We start from the raw sequence: 21,204 nt of genomic DNA, 5'->3' as shown, positions 1-21,204 counted from the left end.
AGTTTCGTGAATTCGCCCATCACTACTAATACCTTTAAAGCAGTTTAATTTTTTGGTTTAACTGGGCCTTTGAAAATAGGCACATTATGAAATAATTACAATCCGAAAATTTTCAGTAAGGAAAAACTTTCTGAGGCCAGAATGACAGAAGAGACATGAGAGATGTATTGATATGTGATATTTATATTAGTGCACTGGCTCCCTGTGCTAACTAAGATTGCTTTATCTGCCTGCCCTATGTATATGTGTGTTGTTTATGTTAATTTATGTATTCCCTTGAATAGATCCATTATTATTCATGAGTCTCTCCTGTAATGGAATTTTTCATTGCTGAATCAGTCCCATGGCAATAAAAAAGCTTTATGTCTTTGCTCTACAATGAATGCAAAAATAAAAGTTTTAAAAATATTCTGCCTTGACATATTTATATCCTGCAGAAAATATTTGCAATCCTGCTGCCTATTCATATATTCTCATGTGCTGTGAATGTAACAGAGTATTTGTATTGTGTATACTGTACTTATGGCAGACATGCAGTTATCAGAATATAAACATACGTCCAGTGTGGTTCCATATAGAACCTGGCAGCCCCTGTTGTATATTTGGTGGAAACATGTTTTTTTTGCTGCTACCAACCCTTTTTGGATCAGATTTTACCATCTTTGCACATCACAGGGAGTGGGGTTTTATCTTTTCTTCCTGTCAGAGTTTTTTGAGTTGTATGACCGATTATACAGATTATTGATAGGATGGAGGACAGGACTTTGTGTCATCCAACAAATCAAGGACATTTTCACTTTTTCCCTTATTATTCCATTGTGTGTATGTGCAGTGCAGGGATTGGGGAGGGATGCCATCCCTTCACTTTTTTTTCTGTGAACTAGTATCCCCTCAATGCTAGAGTTTTGAATCCTGGACCTTTATTTTGCATGCAAATAAAATGAAGAGGTACAATATAATATAGTTAAATATATAGAGGATAAAAGGAGAGAAAAGAATGCTGGGAGAGAAGTAGAGAAGAGATAGAGTAGTGTAAACAGATAAAGTAGGTGGAGACATCAGAGAGGGTTATAGAGAAAAGGAGAGAAGAAAACAGGGGAAACAAAAAGAGGAAATGAAGGTATTAAACAGAAGCAGATTAAGGAATAGTGAGAGAATGATATATATGAAATATTCTTGGGTAATACAGAATATGATGGGGTTGTGCTTTGTTATAACACACAATACGCAGGCAAGGTGCTGTGTTTGCAGAAGCTGAATTGTCAGCCAAGAAAAGCCAAATTCACAATTTAAATTTTGTGGTCCCTACAGGTCTTACTTAAATCTATGCATACTGGACATGAAATTGTACATTAGACGGAAATACCAACATGTAAATAGCAAAATGGCTTTGCTTTATAGTGGGTGAAACCAGAATTTATTATAACAATGGGTGTGGTTTATTGTTATGGGAGGGGCTTGTTTTAGCATGCCATGCTATGCTTACCACACAGAGCATACCTCTACTTTTTTCACTCCAATTCAAGCACTGTGTATGTGTATATATATAAATATAAGGTCATTTATAAGATCCCCCAAACAAATGTGATTTGAAGTCTATAGTCTGTAGCAGTGGTCCCCAACCAGTAGCTCGTGAGCAACATGTTGCTCTCCAACCCCTTGGATGTTGCTCCCAGTGGCCTCAAAGCAGGTGCTTATTTTTGAATTCCAGGCTTGGAGGCAAGTTTTGGTTGTATAAAAACCAGCTGTACTGCCAAACAGAGCCTCAATGTAGGTTGACAATCCACATAGGGCTACCAAATGGCCAATCACAGCACTTTTTTTGACACCCCAAGAACATTTTTCATGCTTGTGTTGCTCCACAACTCCTTTTACTTCTGAATGTTGCTCATGGGTCCCAAAGGTTGGGGATCCCTGACTCTATAGGCTAGAAAATTAGTGGGCCAAGCACTTTATATTGTAGAGCAGTAAGCTTTCAGGCATGTGCATTTTACCATTCCTAGCACCCATCTTCAAGCCAGTCTTCAAGCCATGCTTCTTTGAAAACTGTGACCAAAGCACCTGCCTACTGTTAGAAAGTGGTGCAATGTCCAAGTGACAAGTTATCTTGCTGGGGTCATTACCTGTATTGCACATAAGTAGTGATGGGCAAATTTTTCCTGTTTCTCTTTGTAGAAAAATTTGCGAATCTACTGTGAAATTCTTGAAACAGCAAAAAATTTGCGAAAAGCATTAAAGTCAATGGGCGTCAAAATTATTTTGACACGCTTCAATTTTTATAGGCGCGCCTATTTTGTCCAAATGCATTAAAGTCAATGGACGCCCGAATAATTTTGACAATTTTTATGTGCACTAATTTTCTGACGAGAGCCCCAATTTTTTTGACGCGCTGGAATTTTCGCTGCAGTTTCGCAAATTTATTCGCTGGCGGCAAAATGTGGAAATTCACTACACATAAGCATGTAGCAATAACCTAATTGAATGGGTGTTACTGCAGTATTTTGCAAGAACTTGTTTACTTGTAACCATAAGTATGTTTCGCCTTTTGGCTAGCTACACATATATAGTAACATAGTAATTTAGGTTGAAAAAAGACACACGTCCATCAAGTTTAACCTTTTAACTTTTATTTAACCTGCCTGACTGCCAGTTGATCCAGAGGAAGGCAAAAAACCCCATTAAAAGCCTCTCCAATTTGCCTCAGACGGGGAAAAAATTCCTTCCTGACTCCGAAATGGAGACTAGTCCCTGGATCAACTTGTACTATGAGCTATATATTTTTATTTGTGTGTGTGTGGAATATGGTCTGCATAATATTAGATTCCTACTGAAGTTATTATAATTTAGAGCTTGAACCTAGGGAAAATTTTATCTGGGGCTTTATGTCAGCCAGTATAGTTTGTATTTAGAAGAGAAAGAGTGCCAGAAATATTTAGATTATTTTCTGGCTGGTTAGAGTCTCACTGCACAAGGATGGCTATTGGTTATTGCATTTAGTAAAAACACTTGAGACCTTTACTGAAATGTTGTTATTAAACTTACTGTATTTTCTGGCCAACTTCACTATACAAGATACATAAAGGCTAACTGTTTTATTTTAAAAGATGCGATCTTCTATACAGAAATAGTAAAAATATATATGCTTTCATTTTATGAAGAAATAAAGTATAGGGATTCATTATAAAATATCACTTCATGCTTTGGGACATTTCTTTGTTATTTTCTAAGAAAGCAGCAGACTGGTATCACATATACTGTATGTGACTAATATGCCCTTGGAAAGGTGTAACTTTAATGCTGACAAATGATACGCTGATCAGTGGACCCCATTGTACATATAATAATCCATCCTTTTCCTTCAAATGCCTGTATCAATTATTGCCCAGTCAAAAAAACATATCACCTTGTCGCCAAATGTAACCGGTTTCATTCATTTGCCACATATTTTTTCACTTTGTTTTAGAGCTGAACATATATAATATCGTTTTTTTTTACATAACCCCTTTTCATTGGCATGGCCTGAATGATAACTAGTTTTCATCATAATAGCTGTTATATTGGTTTTACACCTTAGTCCTTGTTCAACATCTCCTACAATGAATCCTCTTCAAGACTCCTCAGGGGGGCATTGTCAGTTTAAAAATAGCCCCTATTTACAGTTAGATCATTCATAACCAGAGGAAATCAGAGGGAAAAAAAGTGTAATGAGTTCTGGGAATTGTGCTCTGATCTATAGAGCTGTGAAGCACCTGATGTTAAAATAGGATCAGGTGCAATAATTGCATTAACTAATCTCTTCACCATAACTGTTCAACCACAGTGGTATGGTTTGTTCTTGGCCCCCGCAGTCATGTGTCTAGGCAAGCAAATGAAACATCCGAGTTCCAGCCAGCGGCACGCATAAAGCAAACCTTTCCTTTGCGTCCTTAATCAAGTGCAAATTAGAAGATTTTTAACAATGGGAAGTTTTAGGGCTATGGCAGAACAGGTATTGTGTCCCATGTGCCATATCCCTTGGGTTTATAGCAAACCCAATGTAAAGGGGGAAATCTCTTTCTCTGATAGGAAACAGCATGTGGCAAACTAATATACATTCATTAATAAAGCAATGTATTTACACTTGTTAATGTCTCATCTTCCATTAATGTGATTAGTGTTTTCATTTACTGTATATTTACCCGATTAAATAGCAATACTTTATCTAGTTACAAAAGATACATTTCTTTGCTCTAGCTTTCTCTAATCACAACAGAAGGCCAGATATAACTGACTTATTGCTCTGAAGCTTGTAAAGAAATTAAAGGTATTAGAGCTAAGGCTACTAGAATAGTATGACTTCATTTGGTTTTCTCATCTGCTCCACTTTTGTTGTTTGGACAAATTAAAATGGACTTGTCAATCTTGAGAAATAATTCCAAATTCTTTTCTGGTGTGTTTGCCATGCAAAATAAACTTGATTCATACTATAAAAATTATTTAAATCTTGTTTCCTTTATTCCTTTGGGATCCATAATTAGAGCACATTGGCAAGCACCTTTTTGTGAACACTGTTATTAAGGCAAGCTGTAAATGATCACAAAATCGTGTTTAGCACCAGAATCAGGCACCTAATGCCCAAGCCCAAGAACTGGCTTAACAATTGTAGCCAGTGAGGAGGGAGGGAATTCAGTTCTATACACGTTCAGGCAGCACACATTTCTCTGCACTCTAGATGAATTGGGTGCATCTCCCCCACTGCCCTTCCACAGGTTGAATTACTTGTAGAGATACAAAATGGGCAGCACTCCAAATTTTCTTTAAAAAAACCTTTATTTTCATCAGCAGGGCAACATTAACAGCAATGTTTTAAGCCTGTTACGGCTCTTTATTAAGTGAGGAGGGAGGAGAAATGGAGTGCTGAGATCTAGGAAGTGCATAATGGATAGTGAAAATATTTGTCTGCCCCGCCTCTATGCCCAAGGAATAGAGAGGCAGGGCAGGAAATATGTGATTGTCAGCTGATATATTTAAATACCTTTATAAGAGGTATGGATGTGTTCATAAAAAAATAATTTGTCATTTGTGTTCAATTTGATATGGACATTTATTATAATGCTTCATATTTTATTATAAAATGCATATTTTAAAAGAATTCTGCAATGCAGTTCTACAAATAATCAAACCACCTAATATGGACTTGCCAGAAATCCTATCAAATTGCAAAAGCAACAAAGCTGCTCTTATTTTTTTGTCCACAGCTGCGGCCTAAAAGGCTCCATTGGCTCTGTTTGCTCTGTTGACTCCAATGAACACCAATTGAAAGCCAATGTTTTAGAAATGAGATATCAGACATAAAATGAAGAGACAAAATGAAAGCAGCTGCATATAATATCTTGACATATTCTTTAGCCGATCTTTTAATCTCTCGTTTGCCAGAGGCTTTGGAAGTGTGTAGACTTGCAATTTTCTTCTGATCCCTCTAGCAATGGAATATGTTAGAGAGTGTATTTCTATTTTATCTGATTATTGCATTGATCTTCAGCCTTTCTCTTGTGGTACCCCGTTTCTTGTATTTATGAAACTGCTTTGGTTTATATCTTGCAGCGGGCTCAGCATTTCTTAACCCTGAAGGTGACTGTGGGGCAGACCTGGACAATGAAACTCAATTAACCTTTTATACAGACCCTTCTCGCAGCAAAAGACGCAGTCGAGGTCAGTGGGTTAGACATGGCTGGATATTTTATATCACACTGCTGCTTGGCCTTAACTGATGCTCTTGTTTTCTTGAGTTGCATGAGGGGGCTAATCATAACATCCATGTTTAACTTGATGTTTCTGGCAGTGGGCTCACCACGCAGTCCCGTCAACAAGATGACTTTGACTTTGATCAGTGTGACCAGTTGTGTCATTGGCTTGGTGTGTTCATCCCAGCTCAGCTGCCCCTTAATTGTGAAGATAACACTTCATGTTCCAGAACATCTCATAGCTGATGGTATGTATAAATGTGTAAGAAAAAGAACTTGCAGAATGAGTTTTACATTGCTAACATTATTCTTTCCAAAGTTAAAAGCATTGCTGGGCGCTACTGTAACAGAAGAATGCCAAATAATTTGTTCTTACCAAAAGAAACACAGTCAAAGAGCATCTTTCTTCCTTTAATTACACTATATAATTCTGTGTTTCAGCAAAACAAGAAAAATGCCTTACCCTTTAAACAAAACAAGGATTGTTTGTCCATATATTGCAATATATTTAAGCTGACCAACTACGTCAGTCATCCCATATCTGGCCAGTCCTACGCTCAATTTTCATCTGATTCATTAAGAATTCAATTGCTTAATTATACATTTTACAAAGGGACTAGGTTTTACCTGCAACTTACTAGCTGCTTTCAAAGTAAAACTCCCAAACTTGGCTGCCCTTTTATTAGACACCAGTGGGATCACCTGACTATAGTTGGAGGGGGTGGGAGCTACAACATGGAGCTGGTCACTGCTCTTGTATAACTATAACAAACAAGGGAAAGTTGTGCTCACCACTAGTTTTTAAAATCATTAGGCGGGGGTGCAATGAGGTTGTGACCACAAAAAACAGACAAATACAAGATTCCTCTGCACTCAACCCATTATCAATATATTTAAGACAGCGACATTTTGTGCATACTGCTACTGAAAAATGCCTTACCCTTTAAACAAAACAGGGATTGTTTGTCCATATATTGCAATATATTTAAGCTGGCCAACTACGTCAAAGTCATCCCATATCTGGCCAGTCCTATGCTCAATTTTCATCTGATTCATTAAGAATTCTATGATTTAATTATACATTTTATAAAAGGGACGAATACGTTTTACCTGCAACTTGCTAGCTGCTTTCAAAGTAAAACTCCCAAACTTGGCTGCCCTTTTATTAGACACCAGTGGGATCACCTGACTATAGCTGGGAAGGGTGGGAGCTACAACATGGAGCTGGTCACTGCTAGCAACAAAAGATTAAATAATTTTTTCTTGTAATCTCTAATATATTGTTACAAATTTAAATTTCCTATTTTTATATACGTACCAGTGACCTTTTGTCTTTCCATGACATATAATACTGGTCAGGCTCAGGACCCAATATGGAATTAAAAACTTCAAGCAGACACTAAGTAACAATAGGCAATTTAGGTCCCTGTACTATATTCTGTGGTTTGAAAGTTTTTCTGGAATTTAAGGTACAACATACTATTGAAATGATATGCAAAATATAAGCATAATATACAGGTATAATAAGTCATCAATGTGCTCAGAATGCTTTATAATTATAAACAATATATTTATAAGGGGTTGTTCACCTGCCAAACACTTTTTTCAGTTCAGTCGTTTTCAGATTGTTCACCAGAAATATAGACTTTCTTCAGTTGCTTTCCATCTTTTATTTTTTTACAGTTTTTCCAAAATTGAAGTTTACGGTTTAATGTTCCCATCTCTGGTGTTTCAGTCTGGCAGCTCAGTAATTCAGGTGCAGCTTCTAAACTGTTACAATTTGCTACATTAGTTGATACATTTCTCAGAAGCATTTGTGGAACATTAGCAACTATTCTATCAAATATATCAGCTGCTTAAATTTTAAAGGGGTTTTCACCTTTATATTAACCTTCTGTATGAGTGATACACTGAGAGAAATTGCAATTGGTTTTCAATTTTTATTATTTGTGTTTTTTGAGTTATTTAGCTTTTTATTCAGTAGCTCTCCAGTTTGGAATTATACATCATACTAATAGTTAATTTAAAGGTCCTTTAATAAAACTCAGTGATTTGGCTCAGCAGGGCCAAATATAAGAGATGTATCAACTAATGTATTAAATTAGGACAGTTACAGAACTGGTGACCCCCCTTCCAGATCTGCTTCAGAAAGGCATAAGAAGGTGAAAAATAAAACTAAGATTCAATATTAGAAAAACTGATGACAAATAGAAAATAGAAAGTAACCAACTGAACTGAAAAAATGTTGCAAGATGATAGGTAATAACCCCATGTCAAGCCCAACTTGTCACAGGGGGTCACCAATCTTGGAAAGTGTCTGCAACTCACATGCTCAGTGGGCTTTGAGCAGCTGTTGAGAAGCTAAGCTTAGGGGTTGTCACTAATTATCCAGCAGAAAATGAGGTTTGTCTGTAATATAAGCTGATGCTACAAGACTGATTATTAAATTCTGATGCTAGTTACACCGGTTTCTGTGCTGCCATGTAGTATTTTTCTGTATTAATTTCTAATCTTAATTCTTATACTGTGACATTTATATTCTACGTTTACTGTATTGTGATTGGGTCTCTAAGCTCAGTAAGTGACAGCAGCACAGAGCATGTGCAGTGAATCAGCAGAAAAGAAGATGGGGAGCTACTGAGGCATATTTGGAGACACAGATCTTTACTGCTAAAGGGCTATGGTTGCCTCGGGCTGCTACTGAAGCCCAAAACATAATGACTGGGGCAGCTGGGAAACTGACAAATTGTCTAGCCCCATGTCAGATTTCAAAATTGAATATAAAAAAATCTGGTTGCTCTTTTGAGAAATGGATTACAGTGCAGAATTCTGCTGGAGCAGCACTATTAACTGATGCGTTTTGGAAAAAAACATGTTTTCCCATGACAGTAACCCTTTAAAGGCATATACTGTAAATTAGAGATATCCAACTACCTATCCTGACACTGCTGATGAACTGCAATGCTCAGTGTCCCCTGAAAACCTGCTGTTTTTGAGAGATGTTGGGAATTGCAGAAGAAGAATTGCAGAAAAAGAATAGCCAGAGGGCTACAGGGGGAACCACCCTAATGCAAAATAGTGAAACACACAGCATAACAAAAGTCTGGCTTGTAGTTTTTCAATGATATCTGCAGCTGAGTGATCCCGGTTGTCTGATTTAGATTGATCACAATCTTCAGAGCCTTTGCTGTGCCATGCTGGTGATCGCACAAATAATAAAAAAAGCATTACCTGCTAAATAACTAAAAAGAACTGTATTAGGTCTTTGGCAAGTTTAGCACTGGAGAATGTCTCTTTCTCTCTGCTTTACATATGTCTATAACTTAATTTATTGCCTATTGTTTGGGTTAATATTTCACTATAAAACTAATTTATTGCCTATTGTTTGGTTTAATATTTCACTATAAAACTATCGGCCAATGGCAGCTTTGTATTCTTTTATTTATTTTTTCTTTCACAGGAAGTCGCTTTATTCTACTGGAAGGTAATCAGCTCGACGCCAGTGATTGGCTTAACCCAGCCCAGGTGGTTCTTTTCTCCCAGATAAACTCCAGTGGTCCCTGGGCCCTAGACCTATGCGCGAGAAGAATTCTGGATCCTTGTGAGCATCTCTGCAATCCTGAAACTGGTAATTGAACACATCTAACTTTTCTGTTCAAATTTTTAAAGGGAAAAACTTGAATTTTTAGATCTATTATGATCTATATTGCTACAAATTTGAATCCGAAAAATACTCCAGCTAAAACCAGTCCAAATCAGATAAAAGTCAGTTGCAGGTGATCAACAATGGGAAAAGGTTTTTTTCATCCATGGTTCTCGAATGTTTTGTGCTATTAATGCTGGTTTGCTTTTTCGATAATCCAAAACGTTTTTCACCCGAAAAAAAAGTCATATGATTCAAGTGTCAAATTGAAAAAGTCACACGATTCAAAGTGTTGCACAATTTTGTCAGAACTTTTTCTTGCACCAGTCTTTTAGAGAATAATTTTTGTTAAATTAAGGGGATTCGGGTCTGGGCAACTTTTTTTTAATAAAGTGAGCAAAAGTTGATTTTTAGTTGTTATGTTTTGGTAGTAGAGTATAACAGTGCTTTATTAGCAGACTCATGCAGCCATTACAAAACAGTAAGTAACTCTAACACCACAAGCTAGAAACACCAAAAGTATAGAAAGTATGCACAGTATAAGTCTTGAGCACAGTGACATCTACAGGCCATTTGTATAAACACCACATATTCCCCTATAGTAGGAAAGCATTTGGACAACTATAATAAACAGCAACAATTAAACAGTATGCATTTTAAAACAATATATACATTATTCACATCACATAGTCCCTGGTCCATGCAGGTAGTTTTCTGATTCTCTCAGTACACCTTATTGGTTCACTTTCTTCAGGCCTATTGCAGTTGGCATCAGGAGCAGGAATGGATGTGTATAGAAAACGGATCCGCACACACACTGGTTAATGCAGTCGGGGAGTATCCCCTTTTATTCAGCCACCAAACATTCAACGTTTCGGGGGGGGGGGCACCCACATTCAACGTTTCAGGGGGGGGACACCCACCCACATTCAACGGGGGGGGACACCGGGGACACCCACCCACATTCAACGTTTCAGGGGGGGGACCCAGGGGACACCCACCCTTCATCAGGAATTATGATGTCTAGTGGGGGGCAGTAGGAAGAAATTACCAAACACACGAGGGCAAGTGTAGCGGGGAAAACCCCTGCGTGTTTATTCACGTCAGTGATGTAACATTTCGGACCAGACCCCTTCCCTTCGTCTGACGAAGGGGTCTGCCCCCAATACGGTACATCACTGACGTGAATAAATACGCAGGGGTTTGGCCCGCTACACTTGCCCTCGTGTGTTTGGTAATTTCTTCCTACTGAATTCCTTGGAGCGGTGCCGATCTCTTTTCCAAACAGCAGGCATAAATTTTGCAGAGGCTGGGGAAAATAGGTATCATATTTGCATAAATAGTGGGAGGCAGTGACAGAGGGGAGGGGAAGCAGCAGAGGGGAGGGCCAAAGTGGGGAGGGGAAGTGGCAGAGGGTGGCAGAGGGTAGCAGTGTGGAGAGGAAGCAGCAGAGGGGAGGGCTGGGTGGGAAGAAGAAGAAGCAACAGAGGAGAGGGTACACCAGCAGAAGGAACAGACTATGAACTAGGAGTAGGCAGAAGAGGTACTTGCACAGCACCCCCCTAGACAGGTACCTCCTCTGCCTACCCCTAGTACCCCGGCCCTGCATTTGGGACTTTACATTTCATATAATGTCGGTACAAGCTTCATACTAAACTAGGCCCTGCGATAGAATTTGTGTACATGAGAGGGCTGCCCATAACTAATTTCTTTTATATTTTTTCCTTTTAGGGGAATGCTTGTGCCATGAAGGCTATATGCGGGATCCTGTGCACAAACATCTTTGTATCCGCAATGAGTGGGGCACTAACCAAGGGTATGTAAAACAATGTGATATCACAATATGATATAAAACTCACATAAGTTTAGAGCATTACTATCAAAAGGCCATTGATAAACATTTTCAAAACATTTCCAACAAATTTGATTTGCAGCTTTCTGCACATTTCTATAGCTCTCTGTGTTTTATTTAGTACAGTGTATATGAAGAATTATTTGTACACAGCATATGATAAATGTGATGGTTTGTTGTCTAAATTATAAATTACAGTAGAACCCCCGTTTTACATTTTTTAGGGGACCAGAGAAAAAAATGGTGTAAAATCTGGAAAACAGTAAAATAAGGAAAATACATTATGCATTTTATATTATAGGAAGGACCAGAAACAAAAAAAGGGGCATAAAATGTGGGAAAACTGATTCAGGGGATGTATAATTGAGTTTTCACTTTTACATACATTATAATTGAGTTTTCACTTTAACATACATTATAATTATTATAAAGAACTAATGGACAGTGGTTCCTGCTCATAAGACGTAAAGGCTCATTTACAATCTCAGTGCAGTTTGCAGTTTTCAAATGAATTTGTCATTTTCGCCCCACAATCCAGTTTTTCTGCATTATTGTGGGGGAGAGGGGATGGAATAACTTCCAGTGTGTCACTATTGGCCAAACTTGCTGTGACAACCCTGGAATTACCTTTACATTTCATGGTTCCCCAGCATCTGAAGTTGCATCTGGGCACTGGTCTTCAGATAAGGCTGTGTAGATGTGATAGAGCTAGTGCAATTGTGGTAGCACATGCACCTTAAAGGGATTCTGTCATGATTTTTATGGTGTTGTTTTTATTTCTAAATTACACTGTTTACAAATAATTCATTCTATAATATAAAATTTAATTCCTGAACCAGCAAGTGAATTTTTTTTATTAATAATCCGGTCATTTTGCCTGGTCAAGTGCTTTCAGAAAGAGCCACTTTAGGATGGAACTACTTTCTGGCAAGCTGTTGTTTCTCCTGAATGTGACGCAGTAAAATCTGAATTTTACTATTGAGTGCTGTTCTACCAGGGAGCTGTTATCTTGTTTTAGGGAGCTGTTATCTCGTTACCGTCCCATTGTTCTGTTGCTAGGCTGCTGGAGGGGGTGAAAGGGAGGGGGTGATATCACTCCAACTTGCAGTATAGCAGTAAAGAGTGACTGAAGTTTATCAAAGCACAAGTCACGTGACTGGGGGCAGCTGGGTAACTGACAATATGTCTAGCTCCATGTCAGATTTCAAAATTAAATATAAAAAATCTGTTTGCTCTTTTGAGAAATGGATTATAGTGCAGAATTCTGCTGGAGCAGCACTATTAACTGATGAGTTTTGAATAAAAACATGTTTTCCCATGACAGTATCCCTTTAAATAAATAGAATCAATTTGTTTTATTTATGTTTACATAATGCATTCAGACTGTAGATTTGTAACTATCCTTAACAGAACTTTCTGGTTCATTAATATTGTGCTAAAGTCTGAGCAAATAAACACCATACAAATGTTTTGCCCTGTGAAAGTTTCAAGAGATTATGTCCCATACTGTATGTATATTTTCTTATAAATGTTAAAATAACTTCAAGTTACCAGAGAGATAATAGTTTACAGTTGCCATTTAAGACTTGATTCTGTGTTGCAATTGGCATTAAAGTAAATATAGTACATATAAAGTATAAAGCTGTATTAATAATGCAAGGACTGGATCATTATCTTTCTGATTACATGGGGTTTACTGACATTTCCTCTATTACAATTTGAATCACAACTGAATTACTTTCTTTAAATTGACCTAATAAAATCGCAATACCTCAGTTTTTCCTTGTAAAGTACTATAATATTTCCATAGTGTATCTAGGTGTAGTATATTGTTTTATAATAAACCCATAATATCTTTCTCATTATTTTCCTAATGTACAGCCCCTGGCCATATACCATGTTCCAAAGAGGATTTGATCTAGTACTGGGAGAGCAGCCTTCAGACAAAATCTTCAGGTAACATCTAAAATCAGTACAGTGAATTTCTATAAAACAATATTGTTGTTCATGATTACGTTTACACCAGCTCTTGATCTATATAAGGAAAAGCTTATACATATAACTGTCCCCATAAACTACCAGCAATATAGTCTATAAGAATAAGCTTTGTGCTTATAACAGGTGCAAAAGTGAAGCAATAAATAGTGATGGGCGAATAAATTTGGCACGACTTTGCGGCAAATTTCTGCGTTTTGGCACAAGCAAATTCATTTGCGAAACTGCTGCGACAATTCACTGCCAAAAAATCAGATGCATCAAAATAGTCATGCGACTAAAAATTTTGGCGCATCAAAATTGGACCAAATAGGCGTGCGTATAAAAATTGTCACTTGCGTCAAATTTGACAAGTCAAAATTATTTTGACGCCCGTTGGCTTTAATGAGTTTTGCAAATTTTTTGCATGGAATCGCCAATCACTAGCAATGAAGAAAGAGAAACCAATATGGCCACTTAGGGTAACTATGTGTACCTTATTATACCAAACTTTTGACCCAAAAATCCAAATCTGAGCCTTGTTATTTGATATTGCTCCTTTGATTGTTGATTGTAATAAAACAATTTATTGCTTTTTTTAGATGTTTATTGTATTTTAAAAAGTAGTAAATGACAAAAAAGACTGGGAGTACAACAAAGTAAAACTAGGGAGGAACAAAGTGCAACAAAATGATCAACTCAGTTGTTATTGTAGGTATTAGAAACAGTACTATAATCATTTGCAATGATAGTTTATGACATAATATTCATAAAAAAGAAGTATTAAAGCATTTCTCATTACATGTATTCATAGCAAAGTGTAAAAATGCATTAATACATGATTCTGTAGGTATAGAGGCACTGGAGGATTAGAGCTCAGAGTCATTCTGTTTAAAGAAAGGATAGGAATCCAGAAAGCAATCATGCGGTGTATATGTTACAGTTACCAATCACCACCACCTTTTTTTATACCTATAGCTAACACCATGCTCTTTCTTTTATACAGATTTACCTATACACTGGGGGAGGGCATGTGGCTTCCTCTCAGCAAGAGTTTTGTCATACCCCCTGCAGAACTTGCCATTAATCCATCTGCCAAGTGCAAGACAGACATGACTGTTATGGAGGATGCCGTGGAAGTCAGGTGAGATTAAGGAATACATAAGAAAAACTTTAACAGGTTATTGGTCTGTTTGGAATTTTGTGGAATAATTCATTTTAGTATAAATTGTTGAAAGCAGTGACATCTGGAACCATGTTCAGCTATGTGATAACATTTAAGGGGCAGATTTATCAAGGGTCGAATTTGGAGTTTATGGGAATTTCTAAAAACATAAACTCGAAATTCAAAAAAAAATTACCAATCCAAATGTATTAAAACAATCAAATTTTTTTAAAAATGGATGAATAGGATCAGCTGCAGATTGGAAACAAATTAAAATCAAATTTGATCTAATTCGATTCAAGTTTTTTTACCCAAAAAAAGTCCCCTAAACGACTCAAAATTGATTGTAGGAGGCCCCCCATAGCCCAAAACACCAATTTGTCAGGTTTTAGGTGGCAAATAGTCGAATTCAAATTCTTAAAGGGATAGTACATGATAAATTTCAAAATTCGAATTTCTACTATTCCCTAGTCGAATTACACGAAAATAAACTTGACATTCAAATTTAAATTTTTAATTCGACCCTTGATAAATCTGCCCCTAAAACTGCTTCTAGCAACAGAAACACCATTGTAAGTATTTTCTCTATGTTGCACAGAACTTCTGCTCAAGATCTAGATATACAAAGATAAGCTCTCGATACACTACCTGCAGTCATGGAAGGAAGCCAAGTTTTTTCCAATGAAACATAGGAAGTTTCCTTCCTTTCACTTGCTGGGGGGGGGGCTTCTCTTTACTATACATGGTCTGTTTGTGTGAAACCATTTCTCCTTGCTGAGCAGAAAAACTTGCACTACATCAATGAGCCCCACACAGGACAAAACTACCCTGTATTTGGAAAATGCAAATGAAACATTTTACTGCAAAGTTTTGTTTTCATAGCAAGTTTTTTTTTAACTTTTTGCATACAAATGAAGTGTAACCCTCATTTGGCAATTACTCCATATAAAAAGATATAATTCCGTACTGTGTGTGTATTTTAAATAAATAAAATATACACACCTCCAGGTTTTAGCCCCCATACAATGTATGGAGGATAATTGAGGGCAATTGGTGGTTGCTTTCCCCATTCATATCTGATTAGGGCTTATTCAGATATACTGATCAGAGCTGCCATAAGATTCTGCCAGCAGAGGACTGCACCTAGCTAGAATGTCTGTGGCCAGTGGCATTTCATTGGATCTTGTGGTGATCTGATCATTGACCCAAGAGGGTTTGCTTATGTGGTGACCTGACCAAAGGGGATGTTTACATGCATGACCAGCTTTGCATAAACTGACTGTTGCTTAGACTAGAAGTTGTAGTTCACAATAGCTGGATTGCTGTTTATTTGAAAATTCTGATAGCAATTGAGAATGAGAAGACAAATGGCCTGCAGTCATCTTAAAAAGTGGTAGAAATGATCTATCAATCGTCTGTAGTGTAACGCTGCCCACATATTGTACAATGAAGGCATCATGCAATATCCATTATATCTGCCAATCTGTATTTTGTTTTCCAAACATCTTAATAGTCCAACAATGGCTATTCCCAAAACACTGATGATATTCTGTTGCATGAGAGCCCTTAATCATTCTCTACAAATTAACAGAAAACCTCCCACGCATCCCCACATCTCCTAGCCCTCCCCTCAAACCCAAAATACAGTTCTTGAACAAGTAATTGTTTATCCTTAGGGGAATACTACAATTCCCCTCCATTTTTTAAGCATCATTAATCCTTCTGCAGCCTTAGAGACGTTGTAGCTTTCAGTTATGTCCCATGTGTATAGGACATGTCAATCCATGTTTTCTCGATTTTGCTTCATTTGCATTTCTGCTCAGTAGAGTATCATAAAGCAAAAAAAGAGGAGGAAACTCTTCAATTATATATTTTTTTTAAAATTCTTAAATTGAATAACAGTTAAACTGGGATGTATTGTCTGAAGGTTTGTATTAGATCTCTGTTTAGTATCATATGAATAATAAAAACTTCCTCCATCCCAATGATCTGCTATATAGGCTCTAAAGATACAGAGAAATCTATTAATAGTGTCTGCTAAGTCATAATTAGGCCTTCCGCTTCTATTTTAAGGTGGCCATAGACATGAATTTAAAGGTACAACAGATCTAGTAAAGATGAATACTTTGTACTTCCTGAAATTTTTAGTTTAGCACAGATCTATTGAGATCCAATAAGAGGGTCATTCAACTGCCCCCAAGATGTCATACACATGCCCAGACTGTCAGAGTAAAAAGTAAAAAATATTGATTAAACTGCACAACCAAATGTGGGTGTGTATAACCATTTCAAGGCGCAAACCAGAAAAAAATCCCCTTTTGCCAAGATACAGTATGAACTCTAAAATAATGTAATGGTAGCTCTCCAAAAGAGCTGAATATTTACAGTAGGTTGCACTGTACTTTCAAAGATAATTATAAGCAAGTCTTCTAGGAAAGCAATGTTTAATCTTCAGCCTGTTGTGGTGCTGAACAAAATTCTCATACAGTCAATGGGTACACTTTTGTACATTTGGTCTTCATGTATTTGCATGTGCTTTGAGATGTCCAGATGTGCCTATTAGTTGTATAATGGTGAACTGTCCAAAAAAATAATTCATAAATGTTGCCGCCCTATAGTGGGGACAAATATACTGCACTTGTGCAATCGTTTGCAAAATTTGGAAAAAAAACAATTTATATCCTCATAAAAAGAAAAGAAATTGTTAATTTTGGTTTGTCAAAGTCCATTAAAATACACCAGTGCACATTCCAGTATATATATATATAATATATATATATATATATATATATATATATATATAATATCAAAACAGGGGGGTTGTGGGAGCACTCTAAACCCCGAATGGTGGTCCCTAACTTGTTTTATATTTTATGTGCATTTTAGCATTACCTGTAATCAATGTCCGTTGAACGCTGTTTTTTCACTATATCTGTTTTGGGAATATCTCTCCTTTAAAAGCCTGATTGCTGGCTGGGGAGGATTTAGCCCTCAGTGAAAAAACAGCGTTCAACGGACATTGATTACAGGTAATGCTAAAATGCACATAAAATATAAAACAAGTTAGGGACCGCCATTCGGGGTTTACCTTGACGTGGTATGGTGGCTTATCAATTTTATGATCATAACTTTGTAACAAAATAACCCCTGTTTTGGGTACATATGCAAAAGCATTTATTATACTTATATATACTTTAAAGCCTTTAGAGTGCTCCCACAACCCCCCTGTTTTGATATTATATATATATATATATATATATATATATATATATATCTTGATAGAAGGACCAGCACTCCGTATTCATGAGAAATAAATGTGTTTATTTAATGCATGTCCGATGTTTCGGCCCACATTAGGGCTCTCTCTCTCTCTCTCTCTCTCTCTCTCTCTCTCTCTCTCTCTCTCTCTCTCTCTCTCTCTCTCTCTCTCTCTCTCTCTCTCTCTATATATATATATATATATATATATATACACTGAACGGAAGGAGGCTAGCACTCACAGGTCTTACATAGAGAATAGTGGTGTTTAATGGTCAAAAGTTATAGCTAACATTTTGGCTAACAATCTAGCCTTTCAGCATTTACCCTTTTGGGCTTTTTTGCACCCAGTCAATGGATACAGTTATATGTGCAGTGTCGGCATACAGCTACTCAATATATATATATATATAATATAGTATATATTACACTAATGTTTTGGCTCCTGCTTGGGGACTTTTTCAACCCAGTTCTCCAATCAAGTCGAATTGGTCTGCAAAGTGACAGCAACTTGCATGAAACTTATTGTGTTGCACAAATTATGGTTATCAGCATAAATAGAGACAGTACTGACAATTCCAACCTCAAAGGGCTAACTACAGACCCCTGCTGTACTCCACTAACAACACTGGTCCAATTAGAAAATGTGAAAATGTTCCATTTACCACCAGGGCTGGAGTTCTGTTTGGGCCACCCCTAGGTCAGAGAGTCAAACACCTGCCCCCTCCCCTCGCAATCGATTCCTTCTCCCCCCCCATGCGAGCGAATAGGTGTGTGGGCTGTTTAAACAGCAGCGCGTCCCCGGTGCTTCTAATAAATTTGTAATGCGACTGGACTAATTACTGACTTTCTATGGGACCTTATAGCAGCCCCTCTGGCATTTGCCAGAACCCATAGATTGCCAGTCCGGGCCTGATGCCGCCCCAAGAATCTTGCCGCCATATGCCTGAGCCTTTGTGTCCTTGCCACAAATCCAGGCCTGACCATTCTATTTCTCAGCTTATCCAAGTACAAATATTATGTTCAAAGCCAATATTAAATTAATTTAATCAGTAACCTTCAGTAATGCTTTAGCAAAGTACATCACATCCACTGCCACTGCCAGATTCCAGATATCAGCTCACCTTCTCGCAGATTAGTTTGGCAGGATTAACACATAAAACCATGGTGACACAAACTCATAGTATTGTGATTTGCAATGTACTCAAGTATCTTATCTCTAATAACCCCTTTCAAAAGCTGTCCTAGCACTTATGTCCACTGATGTCATCTGCCCCATTTGTATAAGCAAACTTGATAGATAGACAGTATCTTGATATTGTGTTTCTTAATGTGTAAATGATAAGAAACCTAAGATCAGCTACCCACCCCTTCTTTTTCACTTTACCTTTTTCTTGTCCCTTTAGGCTTTAGCACACGGGCAGATTCGGGGAGAATTAGTCGCCTGGTGACTAATCGCCTCTTCTTCGGGGCGACAATCTCCCTGAACTGCCCTCTCCCTGCCTTTCGCCTGCTAAAGTGAAAGATCGCCTACGGCAATGCACTCATGACACTTCGATTTCCGATGTCGTCCGAAGTTTCCTCGTGTTAGATTGTTTCACTTGAATGTTTAATTGCCCTGCTCTGTCACTTCATATTACAGTTTCTTTCTGTATTCTTTCTGTCTTCTGTATTTCTCTTTTTTTAACACTGTGTTAAAATCCTCTATGGTCTCTTTTTGAACCAATCATTTATAGTCTATCCCTTTCTGATTTAGTCTTCTTCCAAATTTTTGCCCATCAAGTTAACTTCTCTTACCCTTCTCCTATATGTGTCCTTTTCACTCATTTTATCTCTCTTATATCCCCTTACTTAATTCCCCTCTGTTTTGCTTTTTTATTTATATTTTTGTCACCCGTGTATTCCACTTTAATATTCATTCTGTGTATAATCCACCACTAAATATTATACCTTCCCTGTACATACAGAGTCATTGCAGGATGTGACTCTGCAGTAGGTAGCAGAGGACTGTGTTCGCTCATTGCCTAGGTTTTTTTTAAAGAAAAGATAGAGAGACCAAATTACTTTTTAGCTTAGCGGTCTCTACTGAGGTTATGGTCTAACTGCAAGATCTCTTGGTGGCAAACATTTATTATTATTATTTTATTTATTACTTTTTTACCTCAATACTTTTCCGATAAACTGGGCTATGTTTGGGGTAGGGGCAGGGGCGCTCCACCAATGAGGAGAGTTGAGGCACTTGCCTCAGGCGGCAGCACCCCCCTGGTTGCCAGGGGGGGCAAAAATGCCGCTCCTGGTAGCTAAGTGCCGAATTTCCGGTTTTCAACCTGGAAATTCGCTGATCTAGTGCAGAGAGCACAATTGCACTGTACTAGTGACGTGGACCCCCGTCCAACTCTGAAGGTGAGTGCCATGGGGGGGCGGCGGCAAAAACAAAGGCTGCCTCGGGCGCCAAATTGGGCAGGATCACCCGTGGGTAGGGGGTTGTTATGTGATTATAATTATCGTTTTGAATTAATGATTCTCAATACTATGAACCTTTTATGTCCACTGACATGCTGGCATTAACCCTGGTGTCTACTGCAGCACTGATAGGATTTCAGGGGCATGATGACATCAGAGAAAATGTGCCAACTCCTTTCTTTATTACAACATAGAGTGCTACAAAGTAAACCACCCTGGAATCCTCAAACATTGGGGGGTAATAACAGCATTTTATCAGGGTGTTAATTCACTATTGGTGAGTGGAAAGGTGCACAGATTGCTTTGTCTTTGCCCACAATGCATTTACTTCCACGTGTATGTGAGCCCCATATTAAATGCCTGCAAAATTTGAGTGGACAATTTTGCTCCACATTTGTACCTAGAATAAATGTGCTCTATTCTATTTATTCATCTAGGAGTAACAATGTTAAGTATAAATCATTTGAATACAATTCTGCAAGGCTGTGCTTTAAAAATGTCCCTTGATATTTAAATAGCTCAATAATCCTGCAGTACTTCCCTCCTGTTTAGAAAGAGCTTAATTTCCCATTTTCTCATTTTAAATGTACTTTTCCATCTTTTTCGCTTCACTACACCATATTTCTACCTGAGCTTATTGATATTTTCCTTCCCCCAATTTTCCTTTTTATTTATTGTGCTGCTTTAACAATCTTACTTTTGCATCTATCAAGCCCAACCTCTCCCTCCTTTCCTTTCTATTTCTTTTTTTGCCTCCAGAGAGGAGCTCATGACTTCTTCTTCGTTTGATAACCTTGAAATCCTTCTAGATTCTTTTGGACCCGTTCGGGATTGCTCCAAGGATAATGGAGGTTGCACTAAGAACTTCCGTTGTGTCTCGGATCGCAAGCTGGACTCCAGTGGTTGTGTGGTGAGTGTGATTTGTAACATTAAACTGCAGAACTGCGACCCTTTATGGTGCATGTAAAGATGTTCATTTACTAAAGTGCACTAGCCTGCCATAATGAATACACATTTCAATTGTGTAGGGACAGTGTCTTAACAAGGGCTGGCAAGTTACAGGTTGAATATCTATTTTTTTATGTACAAATTGTATACAAATGTATAGCACTGTCTAGAGTGTTCT

The 21,204-nt window shown here is 37.7% G+C and overlaps 1 protein-coding gene across 1 annotated transcript in view; it reads left to right on the top strand.

The window, feature by feature from the left end:
• Positions 1 to 21,204, top strand: part of astn1.S (astrotactin 1 S homeolog) — a 163,365-nt gene that overhangs the window by 103,873 nt on the left and 38,288 nt on the right. Inside the window, exons 6-12 of the mRNA XM_041561499.1 lie at positions 5,584 to 5,691; positions 5,822 to 5,971; positions 9,184 to 9,351; positions 11,098 to 11,182; positions 13,100 to 13,174; positions 14,199 to 14,336; positions 20,838 to 20,988. Coding sequence (XP_041417433.1) covers positions 5,584 to 5,691; positions 5,822 to 5,971; positions 9,184 to 9,351; positions 11,098 to 11,182; positions 13,100 to 13,174; positions 14,199 to 14,336; positions 20,838 to 20,988 — 875 coding nt within the window. The remainder of the gene's footprint in view (positions 1 to 5,583; positions 5,692 to 5,821; positions 5,972 to 9,183; positions 9,352 to 11,097; positions 11,183 to 13,099; positions 13,175 to 14,198; positions 14,337 to 20,837; positions 20,989 to 21,204) is intronic.

The sequence above is a fragment of the Xenopus laevis genome, chromosome 4S, assembly GCF_017654675.1.
Source record: "Xenopus laevis strain J_2021 chromosome 4S, Xenopus_laevis_v10.1, whole genome shotgun sequence".
Lineage (NCBI taxonomy): Eukaryota > Metazoa > Chordata > Amphibia > Anura > Pipidae > Xenopus > Xenopus laevis.
Note: the sequence above shows the minus strand (reverse complement) of the source record. Positions and strands in the feature narration are given on the sequence as shown.